General features: G+C 46.5%; 1 protein-coding gene across 1 annotated transcript in view; it reads left to right on the top strand.

Moving 5' to 3' along the window:
- galnt14 (UDP-N-acetyl-alpha-D-galactosamine:polypeptide N-acetylgalactosaminyltransferase 14 (GalNAc-T14)) overlaps nucleotides 1–15,000 on the top strand; it is a 110,389-nt gene that overhangs the window by 15,197 nt on the left and 80,192 nt on the right. Inside the window, exon 2 of the mRNA XM_080549489.1 lies at nucleotides 7,258–7,427. Within this exon, the coding sequence (XP_080405615.1) occupies nucleotides 7,258–7,427 (170 nt within the window). The remainder of the gene's footprint in view (nucleotides 1–7,257; nucleotides 7,428–15,000) is intronic.

Here is a 15,000-nt window from a genome sequence, read left to right as displayed (position 1 = left end):
CTGGAGTGTAGCCTCCAACAAAGAGGAGGGATTGAGAGGAAGGAGCCTCGGCGAGGAGGAGGAGGAGGAGGAGGAGGAGGTGTGCTGGGTTCTGTATGAGTCACGCAAAAAGAATATATGAAGAATGGACGGAATTGTATTTTGTGAGGCGTAAGCAAAGATGAATGTTCTAGCTTCTAGTTCCTCTGACCCCCCCACCCCCCACCCCCCCTCCCAGCACGGAAACGACAACACAACAAAGGGTTGCCTCCCTTAGCAATCACACCGGTGTGTTGTGGTAACCCTGACCTCCAAGGTTAAGAAAAATGTTGTTTTGTCGCCCCAGCACAGCAAGAAGACTGGGCATTATGGGATAGCGTTCTGGACAGTTCAGAGTTGGCATGACAAAACACTGTTGTGGGTGAATGACGCTGGAGAGGAATTGTCAAACCTAACTAGGCTATTGGTAACGTGAACTCACCTCATGCTGTACCTTAGGCTGTGTGATATCTCTTATTATTATGATTATTATATCTTTGTTGGAACCAGAAACACACACAGCAATAAATAATGTAGCTCTGATGGGTTATTAAGATGATGGTGTGCGAGAGAGAGAGAGAGAGAGAGAGGAGGGCTGTGTGGGATGTGGGGGCGGGGGCGGTGGGGAGGTATGGTGGGGGCGGTGCTGAGGTATTAGGCCCTAATGTGTGTCCCTCCCCGGTGATGAACTACAGTACCACGTAGGTCTTGGGGATTAATCACTCCGAGGGACAGAATGAGGGTTATTGTGGTCTGGCTGTTTCGACGCCATGCCCTCTTAATGTTATTGGCTGCAAGAGCTGAGCTGTCCGCCATGGCCTTGATGTTGATTTGTACTTTATCATCCTCTGCTTTATGAGGTATGACCTCGGCTCTGAATCATATCTCTCCCCGCCTGCCCCCCTGTGTGTATGTGTGTGTGTGTGGGGTTGCGTGTGTGCGGGGTTGCGTGCGTGTGTGTGTGTGTGTGTAAAACCAGAGGTCTTCTGCTGTAGTCGAAGGTGTATGTTGTGGTTGAGGTCCAGGGGTCTATAAGAAAACGAGACGTCGTTCATGAATAAACTATGGAAGGAGTAGGGTGGCGAGGTGGGATGGGGGTGGCATGGGGCGGGGGGTGGGGGTGGGGGGGGGCTGTCTGGGGGGAACTACGATCCAATTACTGCTTCCTCTTTCATGCGCAACTCATTAGGAGACACGTCTCTGCCTCTGAGAGGAGGAGTGCCCGGAGCCCCCAGGGGAGGTGAAATGCCACGCTGTGTCGCTGCGTGTGGCCAGCCCGGGCTCCCTCCACTAAGACCTCGTAACCAATTAGACTGCAGGATCCTACGCTTGAAATCCTCCTGCCCCTGGCGTAACTGCTGGACTGCTGGACTGCTTTTAATTCTAGAAAAAGTTGAAGGAGGGAGGGAGGGAGGGAGGGAGCAACTTTCTGGAATGAAATGCAGCCTTGGAGTTCAGCCACCAGAAAGCCAGGTTTCACGTTGAGGATATTGCTGCCTAATTGGGTATGAAGCCGTGGTGAAATGCAGCCCCAGGCTCCCTAGAGGTTGTGCTGCCTGGTCTCAGACTGATCAACACAACAAGGAGGCGGGGGGGGGGGGGTGGGGGTGGGTGCCTTAGAGATCATCTGAGATCATCCTCAATTGAAGTCCTCTTCCTGCTGCTTCCATCCACAACCTTGGTTTTCTTCCTCCTGCTCCTCCTCGTCCTCCTCGTCCTCGTCCTCCTTCTCGTCCTCCTCGTCCTCCTCCTCCTCCTGCTCCTCTTCCATCCACAGCCTTAGTTTACCTCCTCCTCCTCCTCCTCTTCTCTGCAGCCTTAGTCTTGCTCCTCCTACTCCTCCTCCTCCTCCTGCTCATCTTCCTCCTCCTCCTCCTCTTCCTCCTCCTCCTCCTCCTCATGCTCCTCTTCCATTCACAGCCTTAGTTTACCTTCTCCTCCTGCTCCTCCTGCTCCTCCTGCTCCTCCTGCTCCTCTTCCATTCACAGCCTTAGTTTTCTTCCTCCTTCTCCTCCTACTCCTCTTCCATCCAAAGCCTTAGTTTACCTCCTCCTCCTCCTCCTCCTGCTGCTCCTCTTCCATCCACAGCCTTAGTTCCCCCCCCCCAACCCCCCCTCCATCCGCAGGCATAGTTCTTGACTGGAGATCTTTGGTCTGGCTGCTCTCCCTCCTCTGGGATTTGCATTTAGTGCCTCTTTGAAGTGGAGGATCAACTGTTTTGACAGATCGATTTTCAGACAGGGAGATTTCTGTTGTCGCAATTAGAATTGGATTGTGCTTGTTGGGGCCCCACTGCCTGCTGAAGCCCTCCCTTGATCAGACAGCCACTTTACACACTGCAGTGGAATTACAGGAAAATAGATTTTTAGAAGCGACAAAGTGAATATGTGAGCAGGGGTTTGGTATTCTCTCTGTAGTTCAGCGGTCACTGTCATAACACAGACTCGTAACTGTGCTAAAACTAAAACTTGAAGGCCACAAATTCACAGTTACTTTTTGACACTTTCAGATATACAGTACATCGTAAAGATCAACTTTGGAATATATCATCAAATATGCTGGACTCATAACATCCTCCTTTTACAGAATATCTGAATATATTTTGTTTTGACACATTCTGATAGCTATATGCACATCATAAAAGATGATTAGATAAAGGAACTTTTCAATATGTCATCAAACATTCCTATTCTCATTTTACAGAAAAGCTCTAATCTGCTATTATTATATTACTGCTAGCTCTCTGTTACAGATAAGATATATGACAAAGAGACAGGCTAATACAAATCTGATGAGTTTCCCTTTCTAGTGTCTTTCCCACCCAAACATCTGCTAACAGTTATCAACTGCTAGTGGTTTCCTCACACTGCACTGTGTGTTTGTTTGTGTGTGTGTGTGTGTGTGGGGGGGGGGGTTTGTCTGTGTGTGTGTGTGTGTGTGTGTGTGTGTGTGTGTGTTTCTGTGTGTGCGTCTTTCTGTGTGTGTGTGTGTGTGTGTGTGTGTGTGTGTGTGTGTGCTTGTATGCGTGTGCTGCACTGCACTGTAGCTATTATCATGCTAAGCATTCTATCTGGAGAAACAGACATCTGCAATTACCTTCCTCTATTACGGCCTGGGAGGGAACAAGGAAACAGAGGATGCTGTCGCTGTAGCAAAGTGGCAGGGCATAACTTCACCGCTAGACTGACAAGGCGCACACACACTCACACACACACACACACACACACACACCACACACACACACACACACACACACACACACACACACACACACCCACACACACACAACCACACACACACACATATACACACACACACTCACAGACAGACACACACACCCCCACACACACAAACACACACACACATACACACAGACACACACACACACACACACACACACACACACACACACAGACACACACACACACACACACACATACAGACACACACACACACACACACACATACAGACACACACACACACACACACACACACGCACACACACACACACACACACACACACACACACACACACACACACACACATGGGCCGACAGAGGGCTTCAAACATCCACAGGCTCATTATGGTCTCCCTTAAGTGGAGGCAGATGCCTCTCTCTTTCCTCTCCCCTTTCTTCTCTCTCCTCCATTTTCATCCCTTTATCCTCTGTTCGCTGTCCTCTCTTCTCTCCCCTGTGTCCACAGTCTTTCACCCCTCTCCTGTCTCTCACTTTGCTTTGTTCTCCCTCTCCTCTCTTCTAGTCTCATCATCTCTGCCCTGCTCTCCTCATTCTCTCTTGATCCCTTGTTTTTCCCTCATCCCTCTCCCCGTTTTCCGCTCATCCCTCTCTCTCTCCGCTTTTCTTTTCTCCACTCTCTCCCTCTTAGCTGTCTTCTGTGCCCTCGTCTCTCCTCTGTCTTTCACCCTCTCTCTTCCCTCTGTTCTCGCCTTTGTCACTCTGTTCTAATCCCCCTCTCACCCCCCTCTCTCTCCTCTGCTCCCCCATCCCTCCACCCCATCTCCTTTCCTCTCATCTGCCCCCCCATCCCTCCACCCCCTCTCCTCTCCTCTCCTCTCCTCTCCTCTCATCTGCCCCCCCATCCCTCCACCCCCTCTCCTCTCCTCTCCTCTCCTCTGCTCTCCCATCCCTCCACCCCTCTCCTCTCCTCCCCTCTCCTCCCCTTTCCTCTCCTCTCCTCTCCTCCCCTCTCCTCCCATCTCCTCTCCTCCCCTCTCCTCCCCTCTCCTCTCCTCTCCTCTCCTCTCCTCCCCTCTCCTCTCCTCCCATCTCCTCTCCTCTCCTCTCCTCTCCTCCCCTCTCCTCCCCTCTTCTCTCTTCTCCTTTCACCTGCCATCAGCCCTCCTGGGGGAATAAAGGGCCTGTCCTGTGAAGACAGAGAGGCTGATGTGAGCTGCCTTCCTATGCAGCAGCAGCAGCGGTGGCGGGTCGTGAGTGACACTGTACTCTGGTCCATGCCAAGTGCCCTTCCTACACGGCAGTGTGTCAGTGTGTGTGTGTCTGTGTGTATGTATGTGTGTGTCTGTCTGTGTGTGTGTGTGTGTGTGTGTGTAAGTATGTGTGTGTGTGTGTCTGTGTGTGTGTGTATGTGTGTGCTTGCATGTGTGTGTGTGTGCGCGTGCTTGCGTGGGTCCATGCCAGCCAAGTGCCCTTGTGTCGCCTCATTTATGCGTCGTATTATCCTCTCCTCTCCTCTCCTCTACTCAATGACTTTGTCTCATTAAATAGATCCTGTCTATGAGGAGGGCAGGAACACCATCACCTGGGTATGAAATGAATACCAACGCCTGTCTCATTGGGGATTTTAAATGGAAGCCATCACGTCAGGGGGAAAGTCATTTGAGACAGCAGCTGGTGAAACCGGGAACAAGTCGGTAACCGACCAAATGACCAAATTACTTTTATTCTGAACGTTTTTAATAAATGTCAACGTTGTTGAAAATCAATGACACACTCACTAGTCAAACCAAAATATTGCAACGCAATGGATTCGGTGAGTTACCCCTACTACTACCTAGTTAGTGTAGAGTAGTGAGGATTACTCACCGAATCCATTGCATTGCAATGTTTTGGCTTGCTAGCGAATGTGTCATTGATTTTCAAGAACGTAGATATTTATTTACATTTTTCAGAATAAAAGTCCAAACATTTAGATTGGTTGCCGACTTGTTCCCTCTTTCACCAGCTGCTGTCACAAATGTTCCTTGGTTGTTTTGCACTGTTCAGTAGGATAAGGAGTGTATTTTGACAGGATTACATGAATTGTTTATCTTTATTATTTCATTGAATGTCTGTTTGTGGAAAAGAGAGAGGCATTGGAGCTTTGGGGAGTCATATACACAATGGCCCAGATGACTGTAGTACGTACAACACATCCAAAACAACTTGAGTACATTCTCCTCAGCCGCTGACTATTTAGGACACAAACAAAACAGTGTTTTAAGCAAGAGAAAAAAAGGCCAATAGAATTGTGGCGTGTAGAGCTCCCTCAGGCTACCTGTTTCCCTGTACTTCGCCTCAAGACTTGGAGACTGCTGCTCTGCTTCAGCGAAAATGAAAGAAGATAAAAAATGTAATTCACAGCTTTTCTTATGTAAAACAGAGAGAGAGAGAGAGAGTTTTTTAGTTTTAACCTTTATTGAGAGACAGCGAACAAGAGAGAGTTGGAGAAAGAGAGAGAGAAAGAGAGCGAGAGGGAGGGAGAGAGAGTGGAAGATAATGAGAGGGGAAGAGATAGAGAGAGAGGGAGAGAGAGGAGGGAAGAGAAAGAGAGAGAGAGAGAGGAGAGAAGAGAAAGAGAGAGAGAGAGAGTAAAGAGAGGGGTAAAGAGGGTAAAGAGAACTCCAGAGAACTCCTTGCCTTGACCTCTAGCAGGTCTTTCTGAAGGTGGGTCAAGTCTGCGGTTGTATTAATGTAATAAACCATAAGGCTGGTAACAAATTAGCAGTCTGTGTCATCGTCTCAGTGGCCAACAATTATCCCGGCAGTGCCACGTTGCATGGAAATCTGATTTAATTACTCACCGCTCTGCTCAGCACCCTGCCCATCAGCATGTAGGTAGTGATTCATGGGTCTGCGTCTGTTTGTGTGTGTGTGAATGTGTGTGTGTGTCTGTGTGTATGTGTGTGTGTGTGTGTGTGTGTGTTTGTGTGTGTGTGTGTGTGTGTGTGTGTGTGCGCATTCGTGCATGCGTCCGTGCGTGTGTGTGTGTTTGGGGGGATTTGTATTAGGCTGAATTCAAACAATAATCTGGAGAGAGACTTGCAACCTGCGTGTGTGTGTGTGTGTGTGTGTGTGTGTGTGTGTGTGTGAGTGTGTGGGTGTGTGTTGGTACAGGCTCCCATCACCTCTAATGGTGAGACTTACAGATTCTGGCACATCAGCAACATAAAACAGAAAATAATAGGAGGAAACGAGGAAGAAGCGTCAGTTTATGGCTGATTTCAAGCTGCTGCCGCTGCAGAAGATTGCCTTTTATTAGACTATAATTGATAAGCCGTCAAGATCCCGCACTAGCAAAAAACATTGTGTGTGTGTGTGTGTGTGTGTTTGTGTGTGTTTGTGTGTGTGTTTGTGTGTGTGTGTGTCTTTGTGTGTCTTTGTGTGTGTGTGTGTGTGTGTGTGTTTGTGTGTGTGTGTGTGTGTATGTGTGTGTGTGTGTGTGTGTGTGTGTGTGTGTGTGCAGCATCGTATTCTGTTTGTCGGCCATAACTAGTCGTTATGTGTCATCGAAACATCGTGTCGGAAGGGGATTTGCCGAGATGCTGCGGAGAGTCGTCACGTTTATGACAGTGTGTCGGCCGGGTCTGACTTCATGGAATAATGAGGGAAGGAAAAAGCTGACTTCCACGTTTATATATATATATATCTCCCCCCAGTTTGAAAAGTGCTGCTGCCGCAGTTCCAGGAGTGATTCCTCCCTCGCTGAGCCACCCAGCTGCTAGTGTTTGACTGATACGTTGTGTCCCTTTGACAAATGCACTGCACGTTGTTGTCTTGTTGTTGTGTATGCTGTGGTTTGTATCTATTTTACTGTGCGTTGGATGATGATGTAATGTATGTGTTGTGGTCCTGTCACTTTTTAATCCTCAACAACAGGTGTATTACACATACTAAGATGAAGGCAATTTTAAACCCCTGTGGGGATATGACATAATTATTTAAAATAGAGAAGTCTGATCAGAGAAGTCTTATCTGAAGTGTTGTTTGTGGTTCCAGATCTCTGATTCCGAATGGGACGATCTGCTGGAAGAGTTTGAAGAGAAGAACTACCTCAACGCCCGGCGATGGAAACCAGGCCAGGACCCGTACAAACTGTACGCCTTCAACCAGAGAGAGAGCGAGAGGATCCCCAGCAACCGCGCTCTACGAGACACCAGACATTACAGGTAGGCCTCGTATGTAGCGGAGGTGGTTGGGATCCACGGTGGCGTGATGAGTACTGCTGTATAACCTTGCCTGGAGACCCTCAGACCACCAGGACATCCTCTTGGTCTAATAGCAGATGCTTGGGCTTGGCGAGCAAGAGACCTAGGTTTGAATCCAGCTGGGTTTGTAGTTGTACATTGCAGTGTCCAGTGTCCTAGACACACGCACGCACGCACACACACACACACACACACACACACACACACACACACACACACACACACACACACACACACACACACACACACACACACGTCACGACACACCCTCGGGCTAAAAAGTTTAACTCTACCACTGACATAGCCCACACAAGTGTGAAATCTCTGCATGTGTAGGTTTTTAGTGTGCTGTGTGTGTATATGAGTGCCTGTGTGCATGCATGCTTGTGCATATGTGTGAGTGTGTGTGTGTGTGTGTGTGTGTGTGTGTGTGTCTGTCTACACACACATATGTGCTTTGTCTTTGTCTGTGTGTGTGCATATTCAGTATATATATGTGTGAACACCTTTCACAAGATGAATCATTTCCGTCTAAATGGCCCCCACATTATGCTTGATCACTCACATGCTGTCAGGCAGAGCTGCGCGTGAGCTGAACGATGGCTTGTTCCCCCCGTATTGTAGTCTAGGGAAGAGGATATGGTTTTCAGCAGACGACAGCTAGTCGCTTATCTGTCAGAGAGGAGGGGAGTGGAGGGGAGGGGAGGGGAGGAGGGGGGAGGAGGGGGAGAGGCTACCGTAGCATCGGTTGAGATGATGCCATACAAGCTGCGGAGAAAGAGATAATTGCCACATGCACTCCACCGTTTGTGTAATACACCCCACTTCATTGCTCCCATTAACTCTGCTTTATTCGCGTTGCTCCCAATTAGATCCACACTCCGCATCATCAGAGCGGGCATGATTCCATTTCTCAATGCAGTGTTGTTGTTCTTTGGTAGAGTAACTGTGTTTGTTTGCCAAAAGCAACACTTCTGAAAATCTGGGAATTATTCAAAGATCCGGCTTGGATTGGATTCTGTCCAATAGAATGGGAAGAACACAAGCGCATTGTGTAGCACATTGCGCTAACAATGCTCAGGTTGTGGGTTTGATTCCCGCTGGGACCATATATACTGAAAAATGTATGCACTCACTGCCTTGTAACTTGCTTTGGTTAAAAGCGTCAGCTAAATTACATATATAAATGATTATATTAGACTGCTGTGCGCCTAGTCCTGGATTCTAGAACAATTGGAATAGAGCATACCAGTTGAAGATGGAGTACTGTGGGCTGTCTGTGTGGGAAGCTCATAGGTTTGGTGCACCGCAGGGGACACAGATTACATGTATGTTCCGTTTCCTTAAAACATGTTCATGGTTTGGCCCTGACCTTGGGTGTAGTTGATTAGCTCAGACAGGTTTTAGTTACCTTCCTTCCTTGGATATTGAATAATCAATATGAGAAAATATGTCAAAACACTTTGCTCTCCAATGCAACTCATGTTATGACAGAATCCCTCTCTGAAGACTTTGTCTGCTTTATTGTTCTGAAAAGTAATTGTGTTATGCTCTGATACACCTTTGTTGTTATGCTACAAAATACTAAAGTGGATTATTACAGCATAGTCAAGTAACCTTACAAAATTGTAGTGCAGATAGTCTTCAGAGGGAATTCTGTCACATTATTAGTTGGTTCTGGGTGTCTGCAAGCTGTTGGTTTAGGGTGTCTGCAATGCTTTGATATATATCCAGAATAAATAGGGCCCTAAATATGACTGTACATTATCTAAGGAACCAACCTATTTAACTGAAAACTGTCTGGGCTTATCAACTACAGCCAAGGTCAGGGCCGAACCAGGAACAAAAATCATGTCAATTTGAAGCCTGGTCCTGGACTAAAGGGCCACCTGTTTCTGGGAAAACCCATTTCGTTTTTTTCTCTGTTGGTCCAAAACCCAAAGACACTGCAAGTATCAATGATCCTTGACCATAGACAGAGATTTGGCATTAACATTTGTGTACTAGTCTGTCAGTTAAACATTCTGCAGAGTTGCAGAGACAGAGAGGTTGCCCACTCAAATACTAAAACCCCTTAGGAGGCATAAAAATCAGGTTACATTTTACACTGGCTAATCTGCAGCCATGAAATGTTCATGTGAGAGAACTATGCTCTATTTATACTGAATATGACAGAGACATTAAGCTTGTTTTCCATTCTCTCCTTCTATTCGCTAGTTGATCTAGCTATAATTCCTCCAACATCATAACTAACCACACTGTATTAGCTACAGTAGTTATCCTAGCGGTAATTCCTCCAACATAACTAACCATACTGTATTACCTAATATATATATATAAACACATGTATATTATACAGTATATGCCATTTAGCAGACATTTTTATTTAAAATAACTTATATTACAGTGAGGAGTACATATATTTTTTGGAATATGGTCCCAATGAGTATCAAACCCACAACCTTAGCTTTGCTAGCGCCACACACCACCGACTTGGTCATCCATCAATTCAATATCATGCTTCCATGATGTCGTGCAGAGGGCGAAGCAGAGGGCGAAGCAGTGAACGAATGTGTCAGTGGAATTGATTTCTCTGTGTTTGTCTGTACTGTGTGTACAGTAGACTATAGTATATATACTGAATGTGTGTACAGTAGACTTTAGTATATATACTGAATGTGTGTATATTGTGCCACAAGAGTCAGGTCCAGAGAGGTGTGTATGCACAGGTCAATGTGACAGTATAGAGCAACTAAAGTGTGGCTCTATGTATGATGTTGGCTCTAGGGCCCATCCACGTCCTGTCTTTCTAAGACAGTTAAGGACACTGATGCTCCTCCCCTCTCCTTCCCTCCCCTCCCCTCTCCTTCCCTACTTTCTCCTCTCTCCCATCTCCAAACCTCCCCCCTCCTCCCCTCCCCTCCCCTCTCCTCTCCTATTCTCTCCTCACTCCCACGGTTGATGCTGTACATATGACGACGCTGGGCTGAAGGACCTTTATTGATCTCCACTCAGGCCCTGTGTGTGTGTGTGTGTGTGTGTGTGTGTGTGTGTGTGTGTGTGCGTGCGTGCGTGCGTGAATTAACAATGTTGGAAGAAATGTTGGCCCCCTATGCCCCGCGGTGGTGTAGCGGTCTAAGCACTGGCCACTAGTGCAAGCTGCCCACCGGGGACTGGGATCGTATCCCAGCTCGCCAGATCCGGATATGGCTGGGGCACACACGGGGAGCGGCATATTGGGCGGCCGCTCCCGAGGGCGGTATAGGAGTAGTTCCGGACAAGGATCCGTCGCGCAACAGCGCCCCCGGGGTGCCGGAATAACAGGTGCTGGGCTCGAGGAGCCAGTCAGCTAGTCTGCCTGGCGGCCTCCTCTGGGACTGCCGGCCACGGGGTCGTGCGGCGGATCCTTCGCAATAGGCAGGGGATAATTGGATGCTAGGTTGGGTTCAATTGGCTACCAAATTGGGTGAAAAAGGGATAAAATCTGAAGAAAAAAAAAAGAAAAGAAAAATAGAAATGTTGGCCCTTTATAAGACCTGCATACAGTGGATGATTCACAAAAGGAGTGCATTGATGCCGTGCTATATAAAGAGTGGTATAAGGCTAAAGCGGGGTACACACATAAGGATTTTCTGCGATTTCAGCGATTTTCGGATGGCTGAAAACAACAGAAAAACGCCCGGTTATCAGATGGCTCTTAACATTTTCCTATAACAGAATCCTGGGGTGTGAGGTGTGTTAAGAGTCAACTCTCTTCAATTGTGCAATCAACTCTCCCGGCAACCTGCTCGGAAAATGGGCGTGGCCGGCAATCGTAAATGTGAAATGTTTTCAATAATTACGAGCAGAAATCATAGGGTTGCCAGATTGTTTGGTGGAATTAGCGGTTTTAGACTGTGGTTAGGGTGGAAAATGTCATTCCCATCTGGCAACCCTGCTCGCCAATCAAGAAGCGAGCTGACTTCTTCTTTTCGTTATTCGGCACTGTATTTGCCCTGTCGCACATGGTTGTCTCGTACAGGTCAGTCAGGGTACTACGTTAGATAATAATAATAATAATAACTTTATTTGTATAGCGCTTTTCCTGCAAATGTTGCGGCTCAAAGTGCTTTAATCATTACATAATCTTAATTTAATTATTTTGTAATTTAAAGGCAATATTAAAAGGATGGGTTCACGCGAGATTTCTGGCTTGGGGAACGAGACTCTAGAGAGTCCGGAATCTGTCGTTCCCCACGCCCATTTTCCGAGTAGGTTGTCGGGAGAGTCAATTGACAATTGATAATTGATTGACTCTTAACACGCCTCACACCCCAGGATTTTGTTATAGGAAAATGTTAAGATCCATCTGATAATCGGGCGTTTTCTGTCGTTTTCAGACATCCGAAAATCGAGCAGAAAATCCTTATGTGTGTACCCCGCATTAGGCTACATTTCTGACAGCAGCTGGTGAAAGCGTGAACAAGTCGGCAACCAGAAAAAATTTCGGACTTTTATTCTGAAAAATAAAGTAAATAAAGTAAATAAATGTCAACGTTGTTGAAAATCAATGACACACTCATTAGTCAAGCCAAAACACTGCAATGCAATGAATCCAGTGAGTAAACGGCACTACTACATAGTTAGTGTAGAGTAGTGGGGATCTGGTAAAGCTGCAGATGCTGAATACTTGTAATAACACCTTTTATGTAGTAATGTACCTAGAGGACGTATAAATGTGTGTGTGTGTGTGTGTGTGTGTGTGTGTGTGTGTGTGTGTGTGTGTGTGTGTGTGTGTGTGTGTGTGTGTAGGCCTTATAATGGGTTCAGAATTATTATTTTTTATTACGAATTCATAAGTTGGAGTGTGAGTGTATATTAGGATTTCAGACTGGTGATGGTGGAGAGAAAGGTTTGCAGTGATGTGGATGAAAGTCATAACTCATTTGTGACATTTCTCAAATTTGCTTGCAGCCACAGAAGGCTATTTTCAAATCAGCAACTGTGTGCATACGCCTGCGATCTGGGTCAACCCGGCAGCTTTATCGAGGGTCCAGATTCAAACAGTGTATTATCCGTAAGTATCATCTGGATTCAAATGGACAGGGAATCTTTTATTTGCGTTTAGAATTCAGCAAACATGAACTTTGAGCGCGAGTCTGCGGCAGATATAGAGCTTCCCCTGCGACCTACAACCATTCTCCCAAAATAGTGTTTTAAGTTAACCTTGGTTGACTTGCCGCTGGTGCTGACCTGTTAAAACGGTGTGTGTGTGTGTGTGTGTGTGTGTGTGTGTGTGTGTGTGTGTGTGTGTGTGTGTGTGTGTAGTGGGGTGGTGATGAAGTGCTTTTGGGGGAGACAATCCTTCCTGTCTCATTGATTGGCCAGTCACAGCCATCCTCTGGCTGGTCCTCTCATTGACCCATCTTCAAACTGTCTGTCAACTGTAGTATCGCATCATCACTTACAAGACAGTACCCACTCCTCCTCCCCTTCTCCTGAGTGTGTGTGTGTGTGTGTGTGTGTGTGTGTGTGTGTGTGTGTGTGTGTGTGTGTGTGCAATGTGCATGTATTGATTACTTTTTATTTACCTGATCTCAGGTCAGCAAGCAAGACAGTGTGTTTGGTTATTACAAAAGTGCCTGTGTCTGTGTGTGTGTGTGTGTGTGTGTGTGTGAGTGTGTGTGTTTGTGTCTCTGTGTGTGTGTGTGTGTGTGTGTGTGTGTGTGTGTGTGTGTGTGTGTGTATAGGTGCTTGCGTGCGTACACTGTAAAAAAAACAACTACGCTTTATTCAGTAGAGTTAGTATTCTGAATTGTTCAGACAGGAACATTTAAATTACTATGAGTGAACGTAAAAATGTACATCAGAGGAATGGAATGGACCCCAATAAGTTCGAAACATACAATTGTGAATAAGCTGAAATTGCAATTCGTTGTTGGCACATCTGGTTCGTTGGTATAACAGCAGCGCATGTGCACAAGGCAGCGCAGACCTCAACGCATTTTTTTGATTGGCTGCTTGGCCACAACTGATTTGCATATTAGCGGCCCCAAAGGATTCTGGGCCCAATTTATGTGAGTTTTATGGGTCACACCGTGACTGTGTTGTACAAGGGAAAGTATGGGGTAGTTCCAAGTTCAAGGGGATAAGTCAAGCAATAGCCATGCCTGTGAAAGTATCGATGTGTCATTGTTACAATGGCGGTTGACGTCCAATAAAAGCTCACATAATTACATTGTGTGTAAGTCCAATACAAGTCAGGAGCATTGTTCTCACTGAATAAAAGTTAACTAACATTGATGAAATTCAGTATTGTGGCCAATGTTATCGCCTGGTTATGCGTTACAGCCCGCTAGCTAGTCACGGCTACTGTTATGTTCACTACTGTTGTTCACTGCGTTGTTGTTGTTCAATGATTGGCCGCTTGGCCACAACTGATTTGCATATTAGCGGCCCCAAAGGATTATGGGCACATTCTATGTAAGTTTTATGGGTCAAACCGTAGATGTGTCGTACAGGGGGAAGTATGGGGTAGTTCGAGTTCAAGGGGATATCCCAAGCCAGGACTGTGCCTTGAATTGTGACTGTGTCAGTGTTCGATGGCGTGCAACGGTCATTAAAGGCTCGCGTGATTACACTTAGTGTGCGGAGTCCAATTCATATCCACGCTACAGTATTATTGATTCATTTCAGAATTTACGTTATTTTATTATTTTGGCTAATGAAAAAAAGTGAATGGGGTGGAAAGAAAGACGATTATATCCTCGATTAGCTTTTTGTAGTTCTGTGAACAACACCATTTATTGAACAAACAAATCTGAATTTACTGAATAAAGCATAGTTGGTTTTTTTACAGTGTGTGATGCTCCTAACCCAGGGACACCAGAGCAGACTAAACTTCTTCTGGCTCGTAGACTTTTGTTTAAGGAGTCATCTTCAGTCAGATGTTGGACCTGAGACCTCTCATAATGCCCTTTCAGCAGGACTGAAAATATATCCTCACGTATGCTGTCTGCCAAAACTCTGTCAGTGGTCAATGTAATATTTATGTTGAGCTGATGCCAGTGAATAATACCCGTCACTCCATAAACACACACACACACACACACACACACACACACATACACACACGTGCACGAACGCACGGACGCACGCACGGACGCACGCACGCACGCACACACACACACACACACACACACACACACACACACACACACACAGGCATACACACAGGCACAGAAACACCTACAGTATTCTATTGTGGTGCGAGATTCAGCCTAGACTCTACCTCATCTGAGTCCTTTAATAACAGAGGCACTCAAACTGTGTGTGTGTGTGTGTGTGTGTGTGTGTGTGTGTGTGTGTGTGTGTGTGTGTGCGTGCGTGCGTGCGTGTGTGCGTGCGTGTGCGAGCGTGTGCATGCGTGGGCATGTGTGTGTGTTTATTTACATTTTGGCATTTAGCAGACGCCTTATTCCAAAGCGACTTACAATCAATACATTTGAATACTAAGCATGTGAATCAGCAATCCACCATTCGTTGCAGGAAGAGT

The sequence above is a fragment of the Nansenia antarctica genome (genome assembly GCF_963989245.1).
Source record: "Nansenia antarctica genome assembly, chromosome: 1".
In the NCBI taxonomy this organism is placed as follows: domain Eukaryota; kingdom Metazoa; phylum Chordata; class Actinopteri; order Argentiniformes; family Microstomatidae; genus Nansenia; species Nansenia antarctica.
Note: the sequence above shows the minus strand (reverse complement) of the source record. Positions and strands in the feature narration are given on the sequence as shown.